The 27,336-nt window shown below is 43.5% G+C and overlaps 1 protein-coding gene across 1 annotated transcript in view; it reads right to left on the bottom strand.

Moving 5' to 3' along the window:
• Nucleotides 1-27,336, bottom strand: part of WNT3A (Wnt family member 3A) — a 90,496-nt gene that overhangs the window by 24,838 nt on the left and 38,322 nt on the right. The window contains exon 3 of the mRNA XM_086741698.1: nucleotides 13,597-13,838. Coding sequence (XP_086597824.1) covers nucleotides 13,597-13,838 — 242 coding nt within the window. The remainder of the gene's footprint in view (nucleotides 1-13,596; nucleotides 13,839-27,336) is intronic.

Raw genomic sequence — 27,336 nt, 5'->3', positions numbered from 1 at the left:
TGGACACTGCTGGACCTCCTGGTGTGGAAGGCAGGGAACCAGTTGGATTTGCTGAAGTTGGGCACCCAGATACTGCCCAGTTCTTCAGCAGAGCAATACCAATGCTGGTAAGAAATGTTATCTCCCATAAATCACTTCCAAGTCCCACCATCCTCTTAGTTTTCTTGAATATGTGCAATTTTTCTGATGTGTTTCTTGGCTATGGTGAAAATTTGGCATACTTTTTTACTAACCTACATGTTTGGTCTTATGTTCTGGATAAGTATAGGCACTATGGGCATCACCATCAAAGCTGGTGCTGATTTTGGGGATTGGTGCAGTGTTCAGGACTGAGCATAGAGTTGAGCAAATGGAGAATGGATTTCCACTTCACCCTGGAGATGTCATCTTGTTTAAGAGAAGAGATCTTGGTGAGGAACTACAAGGTTTCTTCAAATTTCACGGCCTATGTTTGCCCTTATTTTAATGTTAAGAGCAACATGCCAGTCCCTGAAGCTCAAAGTCCTATTGAGTAAATGCATTTAACTTAAGAAACAAAATACCCATGATCTACAAATTCTCACAGTCACACAGAGAAGAAAAACAGAAGAGCTCCCAGCAGGTGAGCCCTACACAAAGAAGATGTGTACATCACCCAGGCTGGTTAACCTCAGTTGACGAAGTCAGGTCAAAACCGTTTTTAAGGCAAGGTGAGTAGCGTAAGTTCAAGGCAGGTTTGGATATTAGCTTGGCTGAGTAGTTTAAGTTCAAGCTGTTAGGGCAGGAGTGGCTCCCTAGAAGCTCCTGAATCACATGTGGTTCTCCAGCGTTTTGCATATGGTTCTTTGCCCAGGCTATGGCATGTGGTTGGTTAGCAGTAGGGCTATGCTGCATGGGGGCTAGAAGCTCAATATCACTGGGCTGTGTTACTCCAGGATGTGGCTTGCTTGCCCAGGCCAGCTCCAGAGGAGCCACCATCTTCCTCAGATGTAGTCCTGGTACACCGCTACCCTGGACTTTCTAATGTACATCACATGTGGCTCATAGGGTGAAGAAGATCCACCGTCCCACACTGGGGTTTATCACAAGCTGTCTGATCCCAATCAGTACCAAGCTTAGCTCTTCTGTTATTTAAAGCCAGACTACCTGACTCAGTTGCCCAGGCTAAATTAAAAATACCCTTCTTCTTCTGGCAGGGCTAATGGAACCAAAGGAAAGTCTAAAACATCAGCAGCCATAAGCCTCACAAGAGAAAGTGCAGCCTGGATTAGTAAACTAGCAGTCAGCCTCACAGCCTCTCAAATATCAGAAGACCCACACCAAGCAAGAAAAGTCCTGTGTGCTTCCAGCTTTTGGTCAACCCCATTAGTGGTCAACCCCACAAAACAGGCAAAGAAGTGTAGTTAATAGTTCAGAGTGCTTGATGCAGTGACCTCACTGAGTTGCAACACTGGTGATTACAGTCTCTTTTCCAGTAGAACTGTAATGCTGATACATATATTTTTAAATTGCGTCTATCCTACTCTGCAGACTTTGAATAACCATTATTTTGTAGCCAGTACAAGTGCAATAGCCTTATACCAGAGTTGTAACGGTGAGTACGGCTGTTCGAGCGGAGTATCATCCATTTATAAAGTACCTACTTTGAAAGGCAGGTTAAAAATGGAGATATATTTGGATTCCTTAAAAAAAAAAAAAAACAACAAATGAACCCACAAACAAATACCTTTTTCACTTTTCATTCACTATTCTTTCTGGAAAAAAACTACTGGTTTTATGTCAAGTTAATGTAAAGATTTCTGGAAGGTCACAGTAGCCTTAACATGAATAATGAACAAAAGTATTAATCAGTGACGGGACAGGAATGTTCTGAAGGTTAGTGGTTGGCTTTGGTTGAAGTGAGAAGGTTTTAGGGGAAGTTTTTAACTCTTATATTTGATTATTCTTACATTTCGATTATAAATTATTTCATAGTATTTGATATAGTTTCTGAAACATGGAACTTTAGGAAACATGGAACATTGGACAAACATTGGGAACGTGCAACTGAAAACCATGGTAGTGCTTTTCTGCTGAGAAGTTCAAAAGCTTCAGTGCCCATCTGGCCTCTTGAGAACCAACAAAAGAAGGCAAGGCTCCATTGTCTTGCTCAATGGAAATAAAAAGGATTTTATGATAAGACATTTGTATCCTCTTCAACTCTTTCCTGGTCCACAGTGATCAGTGACATGATATGGGTGTGTGTTTGGACCAAGGTTGTAATTGATAAAGCCATAAACAGAACTTTACAAAGCCTGTTTTTTGCCAGAGTCTTGCCTTCAGCTGCTGACCAAGTCATCTCTGATGTGCTCAGGTGCAAGTGATCTCCACATGAACTTTTGATTGAGAAGACACTGTGCTCAGGTGAGATAAATACAGAGAATATTTCTAATTTCAGTTCCTGGGCACAGATGATACTTCAATTACAAATCTCACCAGAGTGCCGCTGTGCCGTACACAGACCGAACGTCTAACATAGACTGGCCGGGCTCCACAGAGCTCCTATCTACCTCTCTCAAGATACATCCACGTCTTCAAATTAATCTGTCAAGGAATCTATATCCAAAATGCAGTTAGGAAAGCAGACTGAAAATGTTATATGAACAGAAACATATTTCTCCATCAAAACCAACAGCACTAAAATACTTTTCCACTTTTGGCTTCTTCTCTAAGAAGAATCCGTACAATTTCCTGTTGGAGCATCTTCATGAGAAAACTCAGTGTTTGTAACAGGGGAGAATAAGTGATGAATTTCAGGCCTATCTGTTACAGTCCTTGTTTTACAGAGCTGTACAGCTGCTTTATGAATTTAGAAGGGTCCTTAGGAGAGCACTGCTAATGCTTAGCTCTCAGTTAGTTTGGATTTAGGCAGCCTGTCAGAATGAAGGAGTTTGGACAGCATGTCATGCCTAAGGCTAGTTATGAGGGCCAAAAAAAAATAAAATTGCCATATTATGGGAAATTCTGTTTTGTTTTATTTTTAAGAGTTGAAAATCGGATGGTGAATACGAGAGTCTGAATTATTCCTTGTGATAAGACACTGGGAAAACCAGATATTTTAGACTTTTGAAGTATTTTATCTTGTTAATATCAGGATTTTTTTTGTTTGACAAAATAAAATATTTCAGCTTCAATAATATCAAAACACTCCAATAGTCTATAAAATAGTAAAGGTACAGCAGTGCGCTTCCTTGATAGTTTAATGACTTTCTATTTTGACATAAGATCACGTTCAAAAGCAAAAAGAAGTAAAATGACTTCTTTTCAAGAGCTTGCATGGAACGCTCTGAAATGTGCGAAACAAAACAAGAAAGCCAAAGCTGTGCATTTTTGCCTTGAAATTGAGAGTGTCCTTCCAAACAGCTCCATTTTGATACAGCTGCCTTTTCTGATGGAAAACTGGCCCAGAAAATAAATAAATACATTTTTGACAAGATATGATGTCTCCTAGGCTGGATCCTGCATGCCTAGCCTAAAGGGTCTCCAACTTTTTTATGGCTTCAGGTGAATAGAAATATCTCCTTGTGCCCTCCCCACCCATTCACACTCCCACAACATCCCTGTGGCAACAGCTTCCCTGGGAAAGTAGCATGATTAGGAAAGGATAAGCCATAATTATTAGCTATCATTTAATGTGATTTAGCACCTGGAAATAATGGAGAGGAAATTGTGCCAGATGCTTAGTCAACAAACTGCAGCCTACCAGGAAGCGTTCCATGAAGCATTACAGCCCCGTCGATCAAACTTGAGAGCAGCAGTCATAAGTAGGCCAATAAAACGACCTAAATTATGTTGCAAGAGCTGCAGGGCCCTACATCTGACCTACTTTGATATCATTCTCTTTGAAGTATCCAGTCATTTCTGTGGTGCACTCCGTGGGAAGCAGAGATGCAGAGGAAGGAGGACTTACTCCGCTGTCTCCGTCACCGCTGTCTCTCTGCCTAAAGCAGAGCCAGAAGCAGAACCAGAACCTCTCTCTTTTCTACCTTGCTCCCCATCACTGGTCCAGACTGGGTCTGGAGAAGCCAGTCAAATAAAATGTATGCTTTGTGAACTGTTTTTCTTCTCTGAGAAAGGTGAGATGAGTAAAGATGAAATGAAAAGTGAAAGACACTCTCCATTCCTCCACCCATGACATGTACCCACTCTTGAGTTCCACCTCAAGCCATGTGGATGCATATCCATACTGTGACATAACTATAGCCCCCTTTTATGAGCCCATCTTACAGCGATCTGCTGTAGGCAACTCTTTAGAAGCATCTCAGTGCCCCATGGGAGCACGTTGGAGACGAGCAGGAGACAGTGTACCATACACTTCTCTGCTTAACGTCTTAGGATCTACTTCACACAGTCCTCAGTTACCTTGGCTTCACCCATTTCATGCTGTTTTTTCCAAAAAATGCCAATTCTGTGCTGCACCCCTGCCTTCCCTGGTGTGGTGGAACTCCCTGCCTACTTCATCTGGGTGTTCCCTCCCATGACACTCTCTGATTCTGTGACTTTGCACCTCCCAAGGCTTTTGAGCCCCCAAAAGTCTGCTTTCCTCTTATTCCTGCTTTGTCCTTGTTGCTCAGTCTTAAGTCAACTGTTTCCTAATCATTCCTATGAGCACATTCCTAATCATTCACATCCGCGGAAGAAACACAAACGCAGTCATAGCAATCCTTTTGACCATTCCCCCTCCTGGTGGCTGACCCCTTCCTCTTTGTTAATCCTGTAGATTTTCTTGGATGACGAGTCCTTCCTGTGAAGGAAGTGCTCCCTGAAAGACAGGGCTGAGGGAGCAAGGAACGAGAGAAGTTGATCCATCAAGGTGCACGCTTCCTCCTGCAGCAGACCTTTGAAGGGAACATGCCAACCTCTCCTGCCAAAAAATGACTTGACTGTGCCCTGTCTGTTCCCTGTCGTGCAAGCCTGTAGTGCAGAAAGAAGTATGCAGGGTATCTTTATACACCCTGGTTTTCCTCTTGCTGCCTTGTCACATCTACTTGGGGAGGAAGAGGAAGAAATTCTCTATTTGTTATACAGGAATCCAACCAGATGATCCCACAGCCCCTTCTGGCCTTAAAATCCCTGTGTCTATTCAGCACTGCCAGCTCGTAACACATCTCACAGGGAAGAAAAGCCACATTCATGGGCTTGGATCCCTCTTTGTCAGAAGACTTTGCTTGTTTTGGCTGTTTGGTATCGAGAAGCGTGGGCAGATGCATGTCTAGCGCCTCAATAGGTGAAAACCACTCTTGCGGACTCAAGGACAGTGCACCCTGGCTCAGGACCCATCCCATAGTGGTGCTTAGGGGTGAAACCCACCGCATCCCCCTTCCCTGCAGTGCAAAGGATGAAGGCGACCAAGCGTCCGCCGTCCCCATTTCCCTCCCTGGCTCCCGTCCATGTGTGTGTGTGTGTTTGTGCCGGCTGTTGCTCGCCAAGGGCCCATTTGGGGCTGGGATTCTCCAGGGACAAAGGGATGCTAATCAGCTCCCTCTGCTGTTCCCTTTTGTCTAGGACTAGCTCCCACGCTTGGACTTGGCACTCTGGGATGCGGCAGAGGGAGCTCCTTGTTGCAACCAGCCTGAGCCCAGTTGGGGAATGCGATGCACCCAGCAGGGAAAGGGGAGGAAGGGGAGGGGAGGGGGAAGGAAATAAATCTAAATCTGTAACTCCGCTCAGCCCCGCTCCCTGCCAGCCTGTGGCATTGTGCGCGCTGCCCGAGGCAGAAGTTTCCAGCGCCTCCCGCCGCCGGGAGAGATGCCACCGGTTTTGTAGCCACGGGCTGTCTTGTTCCTTCTCCCCTCCCCGATCCCCCATCTAATGTTTTCGTCGCCAGAAAAAATCTCCATGTCAGGGCTGACAGATGAGGGTTGGTGCAGTGGGAGGTAGAGGGAGCACAGAAAGCAAACAGGATCGGCTCCTGGCACCGCTGCCATTTCCTTTTCACCATCACTGCTCTCCCGGGTTTGCAGCCTGCGTCTGGGTGTTGGCTGTTTACAGCTGTTTACATGGGCTGCCTCATCTCCAGAAAACTGTACAGATGCACAAGAGCCAAATCTTTATCCTGGGATCACTTTGCAGGTGGAGAGGTGACGAGGTCAGGGCCTCTTGCTAAGAAGCCCAGGCTCCACCAAACCCAGGCCATGCACAGCCTCCAGTTGCCTCATCTGATTGCACTGGGGATGGAGATGCAAATGCAGCTAGATGTGGTGCTAACCGTGGTCTTCTGGGTGCTATCTTACTGTATCAGTGGGCTGCCCAGTGCTTGCCCTTGAACACCTTTAAAGTCACAAGAGGTTGGAGAGACCCCTTCTGATAGCGACCTGGCCCTATCAGCAACCCCACCGTTAAGAGAAGGAGCTCCTCTACCTCCTCATTGCTGTTCTGTTCCTAAAGGCTGAGGAACTATCATGCTGGCAAGTTCCCTCAGCCACTCTCTTTGCTGTTGTTGTCACTTTGCTCTTGCAAAGGCTCAGTGGATGCTGCTAATCTTCCCATACCGATGTGGGCTGCAAACCATCACCTAGACCTCCCCAAACTGTGCTGCTGCCTGTACAGAGCTAGCCCGTTCAGAAACGCTGTGACCACGGATACGGGTTGTTTTTTGTACCTGTGGGCTGGAATGCGGACTCAGGCAGTGCAGCAATATGCTGGCACTTGCGACGGTCTCATCCCCTGCAGCACTCCCCAGCTCCAAGCTCAATTTACACTGACGCTAAGCACAACCGATGCTTCTGTCTTGAGCCAGGATCTGCCAGTCTTTTTCTCGGCAGTGCTGGCAAATCTCTGGCCTGCAGTATTTATGCATCTTGACAGCTGAGTGGAGCTTGCATAGTCACATTTTCAATCCTGATCCTTCCAGTTTCCTTCCCCATAGTTACAGGGTAGAGTTTGTAGATCTCCGTTGTTGATACCAGGGCAGCTGCCCAAATTGCCATTAGCGGAGAGGTAGACGGGGTGTGGTTGGAAATCAGATCCTCTTGGGAAGAGTTTCATGAGAGAGCAGAGAGTACCTCCTACATGTAACTAACCTCCTGGATGGATCTGTATCTTGTGGCTTTCTGCTCATGCCTTATTTTATTGCAGAAGTGCAGAAGTCTGATCTAGAGCGAGGAAGGGGGTAGGAAGCATTTGGCGCAGAGACAACCGAGATGCTAGAATGCTATCAGGAAAATACAATAACATCTGCTAAACATATTAATTTTAAAGCATGCTAGACATTATGAGATGTGATTATTCCTGAAACAGCAAGGGACTGCCTGTATTTAGTAGTCCAGAAGATCTTTTTCAGTGCTATGTTCTTACATTAGTAAAATGCCCTCTCCAACGGAGGCTGGATGTCAGGGCTGCTTTCTAACAGGAGAAAGACAGGGGGTGGGAACTATTTGCCCCCAAACCGGGCCTCTAAGAAATGCACATGGAAGTCTGAGCCTGTAGCCCTAGGCTCCCTCTATAGTCAATGGAGAGAAATAAACATCTTGGTATGATTCATGTTATCCTGAGATAGGTGTCTAAGATAGGTCAGATGAATTGCTCTCTGGAGATGCCGATTGCTCTCCACTGACTACAAAGGGAGCCTGGGGTGACTAGCTCAGACTTTGACATCTAACTTTGGTAGATGAGATCAGCCCTATCAGAGAGCCTGTGGAGCTATATTGTTACGACACAGCAAGAAAAAAAATGTGGAGGAGACTTGTGTCTCCCAGGTACTATAACTGAATTTAAAAGTCTTGTTCCATTTCTGCTAAACCCAGGGAAGAACTCACATGGATTTTGCTAGACACAAGATAAGAATTCTCATCCACAGTAGCAACAGGGACAAGAGTCAGCCCACCAACACAGCTCCATTTTGGCTTTCTTAAGAGAGATGGGCCTTACTCCCAAAAGCTATAGAGTCCAAAGTAAGCCTAGCTGTGAAGGTAACAGTGCCCAGCATCCCACATGAAACTGGATGTGACTTGAATCCCACATCTCTCATGAGCTAGACAAATGCCTACTCTGCCTTTCGTGTGGTCCCTGGGAGCAGGAGTCTTCTCACCAAGAGCTGGTCTCCCTGGATTCCATCAGTGATTGATGGAGAGATGTAGAAACGTCAGAGTGTGAATAATTTTATTGTAACTGTCTAGAATACATCAGATGAATAATGCCCCAGAGGATCCCATCATCAAATGGAACTCCCTCAACCTGTCTGGCTGTCTGACATAAAGGACTCAAACTTTTGCTGACCCATTGCTTTTCTGCAGGCCTCAAATTTAACTTTTTGTCAAGTATAATCAGCAAAGAAAATGCTCTGTTCTGGGAGAGTTATTCTGCATCTAGCAAAGAAAAATACAGTGGCTGGTTGTCAACACCAGAGCCATGTCACACTAGAAATTAGGGGACTTGTAACAGGGGAGGTAGACAGATCGTCTGCTTCTTGGTGGTATGTCAAGGCAAGATGTCCTTTGGAAACACATATCATAGTCAAATCCAGATTTTGGTTTCATTCTGGAAGTCGACGTGAAATTCTCCAGTCTGCATCATGCAAGAAGTCTGTTTAGATAATCTAACAGTCTTGTCAGGCCATAAACATACAGTGAATGCTCTGCTGTGGGGAGGAAAGAGGTATTTGAGATCCACAGATTTCATCTCTCTGCCAATAACACACTATTATTGCTGCCCCTTTCCATTGCCAAGTGGCCTTCAACGAGATTATTTGGTACCATTTTCTGAAGGACACTCTGCCATAGGACAGTGTCACCTGCAGGAACATCATGAGTGAAGGTAATAGTAGTTCTTTAGTCTTCATGGTCTGCCTAGACAAGATGACAGGGAGATACCACTCCATTCCATCCCATCCCACCTAGATTTGAGTTGGAAGTGCTGGAAGGCAAGACATCTATCCAGTTTAACAATGAAACAAACAAGTGATCTTGACTACTTCATATTTAATTCCATGCATGCTCATCTTGGTAATTACACAAACAGGAGCTATATTAAAAAAAAAAAATCTCTTTGCTGGACAGGAACGGGGTTAACCCAGGGAGGTACTAACGGTGGGTCACTTGACTGCTTTTGTGGCTCTCGTCATTTGCCTTCTACCAGGGTCGACGGCCAACAGTTATTTCCGGAACGAATTTATGCCTCCAAGCCTCTGCATCACCCATTAGGTTCTCATTTGTCCAGTGAGGAATTTGATATATGTCTTCAGAGGGCACATCCGACGGACGCAGACACTTGACAAAGCAATGGGATGCACGTGCACCCGCCCCGGCTCCTTCAAACCCCCTCGCACGTCGGCAAACACCCCGATGTACAAAAAAGGGACGGTGCGGCTTCCCAAGGTTGCACGAGTGTTAAACTCTAATAAACAAGCCCCGTCAGCGAAAGCTGAAAGAATCTGAGCCCTCCCCAACAAAGCATTTAATCCAGTTTGGCGTAACCTTTGACATTATTAGGGATCGCAGTGACCCTAATCCAATCAGATTGATTAACTAAAGCAGAGACCCCATAAGCTGACCCCCCTCTGGCCTCTGCTATTTAGTCCCGACCAAACAGTAGGAGAGATGTGCCGTATTTACACCACAATGGGTCGGCGCTGAGAACCTGTTTCATTACAGAGCGACTTAAACTCCCATTACTCCATCAATGTATCATTCTTCAATAGTTCATTAAAAGCTGCTCCTCCACAATAACTATTAACCATTTCTCAGTCCAGCTGGCAGGTTTAAAGCCCCAGTCAGTCTTTAGCAGAAGGAGGTGGGAGTGAGTGAAAGAAATAGATAGACAAGGGCTCCCTTTTAAAATTTAAACGAACTGGAGGTTTAAATACTTTGAGGTAATTTACTTTTATTGAATGGGGGGAGGAGAAGGAGGAAACTTTTATTTTGACTCAATTATGTGCTGAGGTCCTTTAAAGAGACCGGGCCATGATAAGCTTTTATTGAATTACTTCTCCTGAGTTCAGTTCATATTCCTGTTCAGAGGAGTTTCAAAGAGAGCTCGCACAGTGCTGAGAGACTATGAAATGCACCACAACTTAAACGTGAACAGTGTCTTCAGTCCACAAAAGCTAAAACCAGGGTGAAAGACACAATTCCCAACACATAACGCTTAAGTATGAGATGGAAAAAGCCTGTTGGGTTGCAGCATTCACTTTCTGTTGCCAGTGATGGCATGTCCCTCTACTACATCCTCCAAGGTTTTATCCTGTATGTCTTTAAAGGTAACTTGAAAATCTTCCCTTGTACTTGAGAAACTGAAAGATACAGCAGCTGCCTTCCTTACAAATTGCCAGACTCTCAGGTAAGTGGCTGGGCATGAGCTGTGGCTAAGGTGATCACTCACGGTCGTGTGGTTATGGTCACATTCTGCTCCACTGCTTCACACAATACAGGTGAAGAGTAACCTTTTTCCTCTAGAAATGACTCTCAGAAAATTTCAAGTGAGAGGTTCTTTCTGCTGTTCAGTAGATGAGATTTGAACTTTCAGGAGACTAGAAATTATATGAACTGTAGGTCCTTATATTTGATGAATAGATAGGTAGGTTTGGGTAGAGGAAAAGAAAGCAGGCTCACTTCTTTCCTTATATAGAATCATAGCATCATAGAATGGTTTGGGTTGGAAGGGACCTTCAAAGGTCACCCAGTCCAACCCCCCTGCAAGAAGCAGGGACATCCCTGACTAGATCAGGTTGCTCAGAGCCTCATCCAACCTGGCCTGGAATGTTTCCAGGGATGAGGCATCCACCACCTCTCTGGCCAACCTGGGCCACTGTTCCACCACCCTCAGTGTAAAAAATTCTTTCTTATATCTAGTCTAAATCTACCTACTTCTAGTTCAAAACCATTACCCCCTGTCCTGTGGCAACAGGCCCTGCTAAAAATTTTGTCCCTGTCTTTCTTATAAGCCCCCTCTAAGTATTGAAAGGCTGCAATAAGATCTCCCTGGAAGACCTGTTTCTGCTTTTTGCATTCCCAATAATTTAGGGTACCTGAGCCACCTATTCCCTAGGGCTTTGCAAGAAAAACCCAACAGTGGCACCTATCTGAATGTTTCTCCATGGAGCTCCACAGCTGCTCATATGCTCCCAAGACCACAAAGAAGGAGAAAAACCCTCTTCCACCAGTCCCATAGCAATTTCACCTCCTGCTAATGCCTGAATCGTTCCCCATCTGGGTAGCACAGCACAAGGAGGAAGGTAATTCTCTTCCCTTTGAATAGGGAAGATTTGTTCCACAGCCAAGGACAGGCAAAACTGAGTAACTGAAAAGCTGGATGGGATGGGGGACTTCTGCTCTTCCTATATGCTGAGTGACAAAAAGCTAGAGGGACGTAAAACTAAGCCTGTCAATTATTGCCTCCACATAGCAGCAGGTCGATCCCCTGACCACCACAATTCACTTGTAGCTGGGCTCATGAATACTATTGCTATTTATGTGATTCGTTAGGCCTGGCTATGGAAATGCAAAAAAAAAAAAGAAAAACAACCCATAAATATAGTTGTAGCTAAAACATGTGGAATTTCTTTCCATAAACAAGCTGATGGGGGAAAAGAGTCCAGATTTAGGTGAGATATCAGAATATGGCTCTCAGTGGGACAAGAGTCTGGTGACAGTTTGGCACCGCTCAGTCACAGCTCAAGCCTAGCCCTGAATCCGCAATGAGACACCAGAGCAGCAAGGGCAGCCCAGACCGTGAGGCAGCCTTAGTGAGATTTAGGCCTAGAAAGTATTTCCTTAAGCATTAAAACTGGTTATTTTCAGTGAAAAAATTGTAGATAATCACATAAGGGAAAAGAAAGTTGCTTTACTGACTCTGCTGGCTTGTGATTAAGGACAATGGGGTCCCTATTGACTCAGATGAGAAGCTGAAGTTAAATTTTGTGTGACCTAAAATTCAAGCTGCAAAACAGAGTTTTGCTTTCTTTCTTTCTTCTTTCTCTCCTTTTCTCCTTCTCTCTTTCTGGGTAGGAGCTCAAATATGTTCCTACCCTGGGGGATCTGCCGCACAAGAATGCGACTGAGCTGTTTTTTTTTCTCCCCCCTCCTGCTGTAGGTGAAGCAAAACTGAAGGGTGGTTTGATTCTCCCTCAAGGAACAACATTCTTCAGTTATGAAATCGTCCCAGCCTTCTTTCCCTCTCTCAGCCCATCTACCAAAAGCCTGCAGTCTCAAGCAGGGACAGACCCTCTGTGTCGACACCGTAGCGAGATAAGAGCATTTGGCGGCTTGTGATATCGGGGTTCCTTCAGCAGCAAGGAGATGACGATCGCTTTCCTCATGGACAGGGTATAATTGCTACAGGAGATCTGGAGCATCTAATCCAAGACCATCTGGGAGCCTGAGGTGCTCCATGTGTCCTTGAGGACATCCAGCCTCGTGAGGAGGCAAAGACATTGGCTTCTCTGGTTCACTTACTGCCTGAGCCCAGTCATCTCTTGGGCAAGTCACGGTGGGCTTGTGTGTATGGGAAAAATGCTCAGTTTGGCTGTGCTGGCCTAATTCAACTGCTATAGTTGCTGGTGGAGGCCTGGCCACAACACAAATCAAGGTTTTACTCTCTCTTGGCTCTCCTACTTTTCAAAATTCACACAAGAGGAAATGCCCAAGTCTCTTCTGAGTAATGCAGCAAGGCAAAACCAGAGAAAACACCTGTCTCCAGGTGGCAAGCACTGGAAGAACGCTTCGCAGGGTGGGTGTAGATCTTCTACGTACACCAACTCAGGAGATTCCCTGAAACTATCCCAGATGCTTCCTCCTCATATGAGGTCAAACAGTGCTACTCCACTATTCCAAACAAAGTAAGTCCAACTCTCAGACTGTCAGGAACTGTTACTCTTTTGCAAAACAAAAAAGGACAGAAAAGAAAGAAAAAAGGATTTCCAAGCTTTTTCTGCTGGTTCTCTCCTAAGAGAAAGCAGACGTGTGCCTGCACAGATCTGCACAGGGCACCCGGACTTAACATCTGGGCAGGAAGCAAACGCAAAGCGAGTCTGTCTCTTGGATGAACCCCTTTGTGTTAAAGAGAAAGGCAGAGCTTGACCCAGGCTTACTGAGACCAGTAGGAGTAGGCTGGACCTTAAAAGGCATACTACAAGGGCAAAGAAGGATAAAACAGTTCTCATGGGCTCCCGCTTATATCAATGAGTGTGGATATAAATATATATAAATTATGTGTCAGAATTAGTTGCCTGAATTAACATCCTGTCTTAATTTGCCACATTCATAACCAATGAAAGCAGAACCATTTGTTCATGGCAATTTCCCCGGGACTTTGATCATCATTGTATCCCATTACAGTACCAAAATTGATGTTATCTGATAATTACAGTCCTAGGAACCACCCCAACAGCCCATCATTTCCCCTCTGCAATCATCCAGAGAGCTGAAAATGTGCCACGAAACGCCATGGGGTCGGAAAAGGAGCCAGATGTCCAACTTGACCACTAAAAACACAATAATCCTTTGTGTTCCTTCCAAGGGCCATAGGATCATGGGACAATTCATGTTGAAAGGGACCCTGGGAGGGTCACAGCAGGTTTCTGAAGATCTCTGCTGCTATCCACCATGGGTGTTGCTGTCACCAAACCCGTAGCACTGCACTCACCTTTATCTAGCACGGGCCCAAAGATGGCTAAGCTGTCATTGACAGTCGTGCAGTTCCACCTCCTCCCTCGAAACTGGTGTTGGCATTCTTGGATCCCAATCTTTACCCCTTCTGCTACGCTGGGCATGATCTCCACATAGTTCCGACAGAAGCGTAGCTGCTTGGGTACCAGTCCTGGGATGCTGCCACAGAGGATGGGCTGAGTCCCCAGGGAGGAATACTGGTGACCAATTGCCAAGGACCTGGAAAAAAACAAGGAAAAAGAGATGCTGTAAAGCTGGCTTTCAGCTTTGTACTTGGTTCACAAGAATGGGGACAGAAAATCAACATCGTCAGTTCCTCTGCATTCCTCTCTCTAGAAAACATCTTTTCCACCATCATCCTTGCCCAAAACAACATTGTGTCTCTCCTCCTGAAGTTCTCTACAAGCCCAAAAAGGCAAGCAACTCCACCTTTAATATCTTCTTTCCCTTTTCTTCATCCTCTGAAAGCCTTAATCCATCGTTGTGCTGCCTCTTCCCAAAGATGCTCAACTCATACAGCTAGTTTCCTTTGCAACCAGATGGTCAAACTCATATTTATTTCTTTAAATCTAAGCACACCTATACAAGAGTAGGTGGGTTTTATAAGAAGTTTTGGCAGCTGAGGAAGACCAGGGATTAGACAGTCAAAAGCACTTTCAGAGCCACACAAAGTAATACCTCTAACAGTAGAAAACATCATGCTCCAAGTCTTTGGAAGGGGAACATCGAAAATTGACAACCATCATACAATTCAGCAGTGTGCTCTATATATTTTAACCTTCCCAGGTAACTTCTGGGCACTGAAACTAAAGCTAAAGACTCAACCAGTTTGGACATTCAGAACTTAAAAAACCTAACACTGAGCTAAATGCTGCAGGAGCGCTACAGAAATTCACTACCATAAGCAGTTTCATTTCCTGTGTTATAGAGGAAAGGGGCTGGAAATGTAGTCCTGCTGGAACAGGAACAACTTAGGGAAAAACTCTTCTATGGCTTACCATTGGTCCAATATCAGTGCTGTTCTCCTGTGTGAACAACGGTACCCGTGTTACTACAAACGTTCATGCACAGGTGCATGCAAGTTGGGAGCCATGCCTGGCATATTGGTAACAACCCTGAAAGTATAGTCTAGAAAAGATTTTCTACTGTTTAGCAAAGCATTTCCACATCTGCTTAACTCAAGCGTGTGCTTTGCAAAGCTTGGGCTTTCTAATCAGGTTGAAGTGTTTTTAAAAAAGATTATTAAATGGCTGTAAATATCCTTCTGGATATTAGTTTAGCACATTTTTTCACTTTACTTGCATACCAGTTTCAATTTGTGAATTTTCAGTCGTAGGGCTGTATTTTCACAAAACAATGCTAGCTTTGCTGTACTGTCACAAGGATACGGAGAGTCTGCTTCGACCATCAATCTGCAAATTGCTTTGCTTAAAGCGAGGAGAGTGAAATAATTAAAAAGAAAAAAAAGAAACCCAACAAAATTTGAGTGCAAACTCTGTGCTCAGCCAAAGGGAAGTCAGCTGAAAGGAGTGTCCGTGAACCATTATGTTGGTTGAAGCCTTAGAGACAAACAAGTCAGCTATGCAGAGAGATCTGCAGATATGTACCTAATTAGATAGATTTTTAAAGTGTTTTTACTGGTGCTTCTAATAATAACCTTGATTACTAAAACTGAAGGGATTTTTAGAGTATAATTTCCTTTTCTTCTAATTAAATATCTTGATTGACTTTTCTGCTCAGAATTAATGACAAACAGAAACCTGCCTGGGCAGTGTGTATTTCTATTTACATTCACTTTGCTGCATGGTTTTCATTTGGGAACAGGCTGGTGTGTTTGAATTACAGCAGTCAGGGAATACGCCTTCACTCGCTTTTGCTCTGACTGAAAAAAAGTACAAGAATTCTATTTTTACTGGAGTTCACAAGAAAATTAGCTTGGCTTTAGTACTTCTCTAGGCTAGGATAAAAACTGTTTCAAAGCGTCTCTCCTTTTTATGGGAGAAGGGCCCTTGCAGCCAGTTAGCACCCTTCCTGGTGGTACCTGGTCAAGAGGGACAAAAGTGAAAAGAAGATGGACGTTCAGGTGGCCAGGTACCACGTATCAGTGGCTTTGCTAACTGTGCATAGACCAGGCTTTACAAATCAGTCTTTTTCTAGGCAAGTGAGACATAGAGACATCCATTTCTGGATCCCAAAAGACTCTAGGTAGAAGTCTAGAACGAAGATAATCAGCCTTGTCAAGAATGTACCCTCCAGTAAATGAACTTCAGGTGGACAAGCTAAGAGATGCCTGGGAAAGTGAAGGATTTTCAACTGATATCCTAAACTCTTTCCACCACAGTTGCACTTTTGGGAGAAGATTAATCTCACTTAAATTTAGAGGAAAATTCATCCTACCCCAGGGAGGGAAGATGAGACAAAGAGCATGAACTGCTCTCCAGAAGTGCCTGTCTCTTTCTGTTGTATGAAAAGAAGGAGGAAGGCAGGAACATTCACCAGGAACTGTGTTCATCTCATCTACATTCTGATGTCTGCAACATGGACATCTCCAGCTGATCTACTCACCCCAGTCTGCTTTTGTAATCAGTCAGTGGAGAGAAACAGGCCCTTCCAGGGCACAATTCATCTGCCCCATTTTAGACGCCTGCTGTGGGGTGAGGTGAATCATGGCCTTGCCTCCATTGACTGTATTGGCTAGACTATCAGGACAGCCTAGGTGACTGGTTGAGTGCGATATGTCTGCACTGTAAGTCTCCAGATGAATCATGCCATCATACCTAATGATTGGGATGGCTAAGTTCCTTGAAAAAGTCCCATTCAGGAAAGCTAAGTGCTGTATCGAACCCATACAAAGGGCTCAGCTGTAAGAAGGAGGCAAGTTCCTGCAGGAACCTGCAGGAACCCATAGGAGAAGACCAAGGAAAGGACCTGGTTAACTTGTTTTCCCTATATAAGTGGCTTGATGTGGGTTTTATCAAGCTTTAGATTAAGTCAGAGAACAACGGGTGGCAGAAAAGCACCTGTGAAATTGAGCGCGTGCCAAGCCAAAGGGTGTTTTCACTTTGACTGCACTGTAAACATATTTGTTTCATCGCTAATTTATATAAAAAACACTGGCTCACAGTTTTGGACTAAAGACACCTTCTAAAACACTGTTTCAGACTCCAGAGGACTTTTTGAGTGTGTTGCCCCTGTGACTTTGTTGGGAATGCGAGTCTTAGGGTACCACGTTATCAGATATCAACCCCTTCAGCCCCCTGAGGACTGGGAGCTAGGAGGTATTCACAGATGCTAACTTTAAGCCGTAAGTTAGCTGAACCTTATCTCTATAAACAATGGGTAGAAATAGATGTCTTCATCGAAGCCTCCAGAGAAGAGCACTAACTTAGTTGCCCTGACTAATCTTTCAGAGACTAGTTCAGTCACTCACTATACGAGGAGTCCAGGATGGCTACTTGCAGTGTCTAAAGTTAACTTTGGTGGAAACATCTGTAGAGCTTGTTCCTACATAAACTAGAGTCACCAGCATCCTTCCCAAAGCCCTCTAAAATACCCCATCCAGTTCCTACCAAAGACGAAGTATCCACTGAGATGGAATCAACCTGCTGTAGGCTTCATCCATCACGTTATGAAGCCAGGAGGACTTTCATGAGCTGTTTCATTAGGACCTGAATGAAGTTTTAGGGTTCCAGTCTCACGAACTTTAATCTATGTGAATAGGCAAACTCATGCCTGTTTATATGGTTTTTGGTGGTTACTACAGTGGTAGAGAGAAAACAGCAGCCATAGGAAGAGGAGTTTATAGGTTGGTGCCCTCAACGATTTGTTTCCATTGCTGGGAAGATCATCTAAGATAAAAAAAAAAACAAAACGTGTAGAAATACTTTTAATTGCATTTCACACTGCTCCCTTCTCAATACAAGAGGGAAACAGTCACACCTTGCTTTGATCTATGTTACAGTCTGGAAAGTTTAATCTGCAAAAGACAATCTGCAGCAAGAGTCTTGTTCTCAAGGCGTCATCAGGCCCTGAGACAGTGTAATGCAAATTTGGCACTTTATGGAGGAGTGTGTAGTCACTTGACTTTCAGCTGAAGATAGAGGGTGGAATGTCAAAACATCGCGCCAAGAACAGTGCCTCTGCTGTTAAACAGAGCTAAGCACAGTCCTCTTCCTCGCTCACCTGCAGACCCTGGAGCGTGATAACATCTATCAGAGCACCCTCTTTTGGTCTTTACTTTGCTTCCAGCTTCCAGCTTTCTCCCTCTCTCTAAAGTAAATTTATCTTTAGGAGAACCAGCTTCTTTCATTTTCCTGTCATTTTTATTGATCACGAGATACAAACCTTATGAACCTTCCAACCCTCCCCTCTCCCCAAGAAAAACCACCAACAACCCAACAACCAGAACCTTTAGAAAACATTGGGAAAGTCTATAAAGATCAGAATCTCATTTCGGTGTTACTCAACTCTCTAATAGCTCCCATCATTCATTTTTCTCACTGTTGCGTTTTCCACTCTCTTACGATCTGCTTCTGAATTGTATTCTGCACGTGGGTGATTTTGAAAATGTGGTGTCAAGAAGAGGGCCAAGAGTTGTCTATTGTGATCTAACCAGGCACCATCTTCAACTTTCTTAAGCACCAACATTTCCTGGGTACATTGACACCAATCTCTTCTTTTTCAGTGGAGGAATTTTCTTTTTCACTTGGAGCACTCAAGTGAACACTCATCCCCAGAACAGGCACAGCTCAAATTTGAACCAAGGGAAAGGGTCAAAGAGCTATTCTTCTCAAACCAATTAGCTTTTTCTTCCCATTAGTTAGGAGGAGCCATGAAAACACTATTCTCTATGTCCACAGCCAAAGTTCTTGGCTTATCTTTAAGCCTAGCATGCCCTGAAGTGTTTAATTCAACCTCAGTAAGAATTTTTCTTTGCCAACACACCTAGAGAGCTCTTCATTTTCCTTATCTCAATCTATCTGCTCCTTCAGCAGAGCCGTTGTAAATAAGTACCTGGCCACCTTCTTAATAAATTACATGTACCCTCCCTCTTGGAATGGACACCCCAGTTAGTTTATGAAGAAGAAATATGCAGGAAATACATGCTTATGGCTTTTTCAGAAAAAGAGAAGGCTTCAGTTCTGGATGACCTTGCCGTACAGCACCACTCTACCGACTTTTCAAGGTTCCTGCCTTCTCAGTATGGCTGTCAAAAGTCCTTGACACATCAACAGTAGCATGTAGAGGTGCGTACACCTACATGCTCCTTCCTGAATTTGGTTATTCTTGAACTCTGTAGGAGCTCTATTTTGCTATTCATCTTGGAGAGGCCTTTTGCCGGCTCCTAGTGCAGCTGAGAACTTCCTCAGTGGATGCCCTTCTGGGCTCCCCAACACAAATGAAACAAGTGCATTTATTAATGTTGTACAGCAAGAGTGTAACTTGTTTAACGACCCAGGATAAGACCCAGAGAGCACTTAAGTCCCCACTGAATATTGAGCACTGAGCAATGGCAGTAACTTCACCTCACACAGATGCAAGGTGGTAGCCAGTCCTGCTGCAGAAGTTAAGTCAAAGGATGTCCATCTGCTTATAATAGAGGGGATTTACGTTAGCTTGCAGATGCCCTAGGTTTTCTTCTATGCCGCTCCTTTGCATGGGATCCCCCAACAGGAAAATGTCACACCTCCTCCAAATCCTTTCTCATAATCCATTCAGATCTCCAGAGGTTCACCTCACTCTCTTTTCGTTTCTTACCCATTTCCTCTGCCTCTTGATGCTGCCACATCTAGCTCTTTGAAGATGAATCTCAGCCACAGTATGAAGAAGGGACAAGTTGTGCAGAGCTGCCTATCTAAAAAGAGTGCATGCTCAGAACACAGCCTTGGTATTATGACACTAAAATACGGAAACAAAGAAGCTGGCTGGAGAAGTGTTCGTAGGTCCTGTCAGGCTATAAGGAAAACCCATCAAGGGTTGTCTCACACCTCCTCGTATTAGGCCAGAAAGGCTCACAGGGAAGCTGCTTGCAAGTGATGAGTGGGCAGCCCTTACTCCATCCTGGAGCATCAGAATTAGGCCCTCTCTGGTGCACTACCAAAGCTGAGCAGCATTAACTTCATGAGCATGCTTGAAAACATATTTGATGAGAACTGAGCTACGAGGAAGCTGTGAAGTTTCAAAAAATGGAGACTTCTGTGAATGGCCAATGGCACCTGAGTGTTTAAGAGGCTTGAGGGACAGGATCTGTAAGTCAGCCTTGATTCAGTTCCCACAAACCCTCACCACACAGGGTGGCATATATGACTGAAGAGCTATGCCCACCTAACGTGGACAACCGGAAGCTGGGAAGGATACAGCAGAACATTTCAACCAGAGCTAGGGACAAGGTATAGGAGATGTAGTTGACCCTGCTGTGTCTTCTTTTGCACTCCTATAGCATGCATCTCCCTGAAACTCTTCTGTAGAGTTGAACCACCAGCCTGGAGTCCAGGTGGGTGGACAGGCAGACAAATTTTAAAATCTACATTCACTTAATGGGATTCTTTTTCACAGAAAAACACCGATGTTCTAGTATTTGGTGTGATTATTTTTCTGTTTTATTAAGAAAATGGAAATAAAACCTGGAAGAATTTTGTAATGGAAAGAAAGGTAATGGAACTTGTCAAACCACATCATTTGAAATGGAAGGGGAAATAATTCTGCTAACTAATGTCCCTCCTGGATGGAAGTGATTTTCTATGACACTAAAATTATCCCAAACCCAAGCAATTACAAAATGTGGACAATAATGAAATTTTTAATTAAAGTTTTAGTGGAAAATTTGAAAACTACCTTAACATAGAACAGCAAAGGAATAAATTTAGCTCTAGAAGACATACATCAAGCAACTGATTATAATGAAGAATATTTTTCAGTTTGAGATTTGGGTTGGTTTTTTTTTTAGTTTTCTATTGTCCTGTAACAATCAAACCTAGGTCAAAGCAGTCTAACATTAATTAGAGAAGTGGCATATCTTAATTCAGAAATTATGACCGTCTGTAACATTGACTGCAGTGTCTTCAGCTTTTGGTCACTGAGCATCTGGCCTTCCAACAGATTATTCCTAAGAAGTTTACAAAAAGAACTAAGAAATCTAAGTGTGTTGTTAGATAGATCAAATTCACTGTGCACGTATCTGTCCTTCCAGAAATTTATTCTTCCAGTCTGGAAAAAAAAAAAGACTGAAACCTATTGAATTAACTGTTCTTTCCACTTATTTTGTTAGATATCTCTTCTTTCATCCTAAATGGAGCACAGGAGCTATATTTAAATTCTTTTTCTCTTCTAGCCCAGAAAGTATGTACATAACTTTGCGGCTGGGTCTGATCCTGCAAACATGCAGACATGGAGGTAACTTTTCTCCTATGAATAATTCCCTCACCCTTGTCCTGCATTAATAATAACGATGGTGATGATGATGCAGCATTGTATTTCTCTCGCACCTTTCATCAGAGGATCTCTGAGCGTGGGACTCATCTCACCCGACTTTGACCATTTAAAAGTTAGGCATCTTGGCCAAGTTAGCTGTCTACTAGAGTCCGTGGAGCAAGATCAGCATCTCCAGAGGGCAATTCAGCCCATCCTAAGATAGATGCCTAGATAGGTGGGCTGAATCACTGGAGATGCCTAGGAGGCGGCACTGGCTGTGGAAAAGTGATGAGCATAAACTAGACACCTTGTTTTCAGCGAGCTAGAGGTAGGGACCAGGGAACTCACCCTTTTTTTTACTGAATCTCAGAAATACAGGTAAAAGGACACCAAGGAAAGTCTTTGCTGAGAGATAGATGGGAGTTATCTCTAACGTGGACCACGGCAGCATAACACCCAACAGTAGTCTGGGTCTGGATTTGGAAAACAACATACTCTATAGCAACTTTGAGTGGATGCTAAGAAAGAAGAGTGTAATTATCTGAGTTGAGGTTTGGCCAGAACAGTGAATTCCCATAGGAACTAAGGCACACCACAACACTCAGCACCTTCCACTCTAAGTGCAAGACATGGTCCTTTGACTCTGTCTTCCCTTAGGATCTACAGAACAGAACAGAAGAGGAGAGAATATGAGTATTAACAACCTGGTTACTTGCAAAAAGTCTCAGGAACTCTTTAATTACCCTAGCCAATTAATGCCTCTGTTAGACGTGTCATCTGAAAAACAACCCATCCAGCAGAATAATGGCCCCTCAAACCATGTTTTCAAGCCTGGCTCCAGGGCACAGTGACCCTGATATTCTTTTCCGTACCATGTCCTACATCTGGGGCTTCTCCCTGGAGGTCTCACTGCTGACATCAGCCTCCATCCAGCTCCCTTTATCTTATAAGATTTACCAGGATCACAGTAGAGGGTATTAGAGATGTATAAGCCTTAACATTTTAATCTGCCACCTACACTGCAGTTTATGAGAGCTGTAAATCTCGTGGTTATAATGAACTCATCTAATGATATTGCTGATGGATAAATTTGCCGGGGATGAGGAACAACAGTTACTTGCAAATGAAAGAAGAGTAATTTAAAGTTTCATGTAAACACCTTTGTTGCCTTACTTCTGACTTCTCCCAGCCTAACCCCTATCAGGGTTTCATGACAAATGGAAAGTATGCATACATGTGAGTTTGCCACGCAATGAGAAGAGAGAGAGAGCCTGCTAGGGAACCTGCCGCTTTCCACCCGGTATAATGCTTCTGTACCTTGGGCATCGGAATCAAGTTTTGGATGAAAGCGGATCAAATGTTCTAGGTCAGATGTGCTAAATTAAGGGATTGGAGGGAAGAGAGAAGGCAACATATTAGGCAATGAAAAATGCCTACAGTATTTAAAGACATTTAGGCTCCTACAATGTATTTCAATAATAATTAGGAGTGTGGCTAGTCTTAACCCTCCTAGTTCCCCCCCATCCCTAAAGCATTCCAACTTCAACCTTTTTTAAATGATCAGCAATGTAAGTTATATGTTGTGGTTTCAAACCTCTCATTAATGCTCACCCCCCTGAATTGAGGTCTGTTCTGGGCCATGTCAGTGCTAAATACCTCGGAGGACTGGGCTCAGAGACCTCAGATCCTTGTGAAGATTGCATTTGGACTTCTAAATTGCTTAAGTGCTTAAATGCTTGGGGGAATTTTATCCTGAAACTCCTTAGTGATGAAGCCAATTTTGAAATGAGAACCATGGATGGAAAGCGCTGGCATCGTGGTATTTAGGTAACCCTATAAGAACAACAAAATTTTCACTATCCACTGTTCTAATGCACCAAGTTACTTATATTTCTTGCCTTTTCCTCCAAGGATGTGTTTTGAATATGCACTGGGTCACGCCAAACACACACACAAACCCTCACTCCGTTGTGTGCGCACACACACACACACACACACAACGTCTGCGAGTTCGTTCTTTGGCTTTCACTGAGTCATCAGGCTCACCAAATGTGTGAACTCACGCTATAATGTTCTCCCAGAAAAATAACAAATTGATTTCATTTTTACAGGCTACAGCATGCTGTATAATTGGAGACACTGCCTTGTCAACTCAGACCGGTCTGACCCGACCAGAGACATTGCTTACAGCTGTTTACGAAGCCATAAAGTTTCCTCCTCTTTGTTTTTCCTTCCTTTTGCACTCTCTCTCTCTCTTTTTTCCTTTATCTTCTCTCTCTAATGAATCCTACAGCTACTTTTCGTTCTGGTTGTAAAATACTGTTAAGGAAAATGCAGGAAGCCTTGATTTAGAAAAGCACTTCAGCCTACGCTTCAAGTTAACACTGTAATCAATGGGACTTAAGCACATATTTAAAACTGAGCATGTTTTAGGGACTTCTATTGCACCAAGACAGTCAGTAAGGAACTTTCTGTTATACTCGTGTGTGCTTTTTTTTTTTTTTTAATTATCGATACCAAATTAGCAGTTTTGATTGAGTAATCTCAAACAGTGCTTCCTTTTTAGACCTAGAGCACAGCTCCGGTTGCATCAGGAATTTTGTAATTTCATATTGTCACTGTGTCCAAACCCTGATCACCTGAGGAACAGCAAACTCTCACACTAGTTTATCTGCTCTACTGAAACTGTAAGCTAGGACTGGGAAGAGATTTTTTTTTTTTTTACATGAATCTATTTACCATTAAAATACATGTATATGAAAACCCTCACCCTGAAATCTTCTGAGTATTTTTCACATATATATGTAGTCTGCAACATTTGCCAAGCACTCTGAATCAGTTTAAATCTTCTGACCATTGCAAAAATACAGTTTTATGGAGGGTTAAAATACTCAGAACCTCAAAACTTAAGTGAAATATTTTATTTCTTTAGAAAAAAAGAATTTCTGATCAAATGCTGATCTTCCAAACATGAAAAAGACTCTTCCATTTTGAACTATTGAACTGAAAAAAAATAGATCCCGAACCTGAAAGAGCTTTTCATGTAGTTGCACTATCCATCAAAATCCCATTTAACTACTTTGCAATAAATTATGGTTGTGCTTCCTTTCATATATCCATTCATCACAGAATCTGCCTGTCCTTTCGTCTGAAATGTCACAAGACTCATCTCATTCAATCCCTCTGACAGGCTCAAGGACTGGTCAATCCTGAATCAACTGTTCAAAAGTCATTATGTAATTATGAATATGTCTTACATCCTCTTTGAGGACCATTTCTGCAGCCAGGATGGACTTAGGGCTAAGGAGAATATCTATCTGGATCTTGGTCCAAACATAAGTGGGAAAGGGACATGCGAAAAAGAAAAGGAAGAAAAGATTTCCTCCAAAAAATACACTGAAGCTTTTCAAGTTTATATTTTTCTTTTTTAGACAAAAAATGGAAAGGAGCAGAGGGCAGAGGGGATGTCTCCTTCCATAAATTTTGGAAAGGCTACAGGAAAAGATGACCTGTTGTTAGACAACAGAGAATCCACATAGAGGAAGACCATGAACATCCCAACCCAGAGCAAAGTCGGCTCTGATTTAGAGCTCAGTTCTTGCAGGACTGCAATGAGACAAAAGCTCAGACCTTTTATTGCTGCTTATAAAACTGTTTTTTAAAATGAAACTTCAATTTTTGCTGCAACAGAACCACTGGATTTTATTTCTTTTTTTTTTTTTTTTTTTGCAAAGAAACTACTTTGCATGGGAAAAAATCCTTATGGCTCCTTGACATGTTTCAGCTAGATCTCAGTAAAATTAAGGAGGTACAGACTGATGAGTCGCTCAAAGGTACAGGAAAAATGCCAGTGTATGTCCTGGCATTTGTATATACTTTGAGAGGGAGAAAAATTGTCTCTCAAAGATCATCTCTCACAACAGAAAGAATAACAACAGCAACAAACTTGATGCAGGGAAAGAAGAGAAAAATTTAATTTGCTTCACAGCACTGACTTTTACCATTGTTTGTGGATACTTCTTGTCTGCTGAAACGGAGGTGTTGGATCTCCTTCAGCCCAGAATTTATTCTGATGTGAATGGAACAGGCAGGGATGTTTTAGCCATAAGGCAGCTTAATTTTCTTGGGCTGCTAGGTAAAATCCCTCAACTTCTTAGATCTATGGCAAGGAACTAACATTAAATCAATGGTTTATAATCTGGTTTTGAGGTGGGAAGCCCTCTATATGTATGTAATGTGAATCTATTCACAACCAGCTTGTTTTTCTTAGCCATCCTCTGTGGACTCTTAAACAACAGGCCACCCACTCCAAAGGTCTCCAGATCTCTTGCTCAAAAAAGGTGATTTGGGTAAAAAGCTCTTCCAGTCTTTTGAGTTACCAAGCAGCAGACCTGGTCTGATTTCCTGCAACATGGCTGGTGAATTATGGCACCATGTGTGTATCACCAGATCACGCAGAGAAGGATCAAGCTTTCTTTTCCAGGCTCCTCTCCATGAACTTGCTGGAGTTTGGTGTTTGCACACCAGGAGCTGTGGCTTGAAGACCTGCTTCTCCAAGTGACTCAGCAGATGCGGTGCCTTGATGTTTTTCGGAAAAAAAACACATAACTGTTTTCCAGCCTGGTAACTTCTCAGTGTGATTGGTGACTCAGTGCCTAGCCGAAAAAAGGGCTGGCAGTGGTCAGACTGATGAATGGGGAAGAAACTCAGGTGAAAGAGAGGAAGCATGTAGGAGGGGTAGGATTTGGAGAGAAGAAAGTGGGTAGGGAGTTGTTCTTGGGACAGAAGAAACAAACACAAATCTCTGACTTGGAGGATGAAATAAGATGCTGGGTGAATCATAGAATCTTAAGTTTGGAAGACACCTCCAAGATCATCAAGTCCAACTGTCAACCTAACACCAGCATGCCTACTAAACCATGTCCTGGGGTGCACAGCAAATAGCCGTAGCAGTGGGCTTATTTTCCCTGGTTGGCTAGCATAAATGACCCCCCAATGCTTGGGGCAAGCAGCCTCCAGCCAAAGGACTCTCAGAGAGATGCAGCAGCCGGGAGCCGCACTTCTCTGTGCAGCACCGCAGCCTTAATGATTTCTTTCTGAAAGTGGCTGGGGAAATGCAGACAGGCTGCCAGATAGTGATCAGCTCGTGGAGGGGTGATCACTATTAGGCAAAGACACCAGCTTTGACATGCAGCGAGGGAAGCGGCCAAGAATTTGGGAAAGCAATCCCAGCTTTCTGCTGCGTGTTCCTTTGCCAAGATACCTCCTGTGTTTACTTTAGAAACCAGAGACGAGCCCTCCTCTTCATAATAATAATAATAAAGCTGCAGGGTCACTCAGCTTAGCAGATGGATTCCTTCCAGCTTGGATTTCTCCTCGTTTACCTGCAGAATTGACGCACTGATGTATCTGGGGGATTACACAATGTTCATAATTGGGTTTCACGGGAGATCTGATCAGGAACAGTGGGAGGCTGTGGGAAGGAAGCTCCACCGGAGAAAATCAAAGCTACCCATGGATCTCGTGTGGAACCTGCGAACTTTGCTCGTGTCTAAGGAATCTGAGTTACCCCAGGGACCACACAACCCTCTGCAGCAGGAGTTCGCCATTCACTCTCCAGTTTTTGCCTTTCTCATGCCTGTAGAGCCTAAATATCTGGTGGTGCCTATTGTAGCAGGGAAAGAGACAGAAAGTCTGCAGGAATATTCTCTTGCATTTCTTTTCCATTAATGCTGAATCTAAACCTGAAGCTCTGGATGCAATTGTGCCGAAATCCTCAAAAGCCTAAGCCCCTCAAAGCTTTTTGCATGTTTTTGCGATTTTCTTCTGTGATGCACAGGTAGTATACAGAGCACTGAACCTGTGCCATTGTTGGGTTTAACCTGCCAAGGTTTTATTTTTTATTTTGAAAAACTGAAATGTCTTGTTGCTGTACAAGTAGTTTATTTCCCACATTGAAAAAACTTTTAGCATAGTAATTTTTCACTATAGTCCTGCATTCATTAGAACATTGAAAAGTAGAAATGGAAAGGGGATATTTTCACTGGCCAGAAATATTTAGCTGAACAAATAAGTCAGAATTTTAGCAACTTTTTTTTTTTTAATTAAGAAATAAAGCCATTTCCAACTGTCCATATTGGAAAAGAGAAAGTTCAATTTTCAAGGATTTTTACAGGAACAACATATTAAGTGGTATGCAGATGTTACAACTACTACCTTAGAAAGCCCTGCACAACTCCGAGTTTTACTATTTTCAACAAATTATTGCGTACAATGCTCGACTAATGAATTAATGGAACCCAGTTTC

The sequence above is a fragment of the Chlamydotis macqueenii genome, chromosome 2 (assembly GCF_036417535.1).
Source record: "Chlamydotis macqueenii isolate bChlMac1 chromosome 2, bChlMac1.mat, whole genome shotgun sequence".
In the NCBI taxonomy this organism is placed as follows: Eukaryota; Metazoa; Chordata; class Aves; order Otidiformes; family Otididae; genus Chlamydotis; species Chlamydotis macqueenii.
The sequence above is the reverse complement of the archived record's forward strand: the minus strand, read 5'-3'. Positions and strand labels throughout refer to the sequence as shown.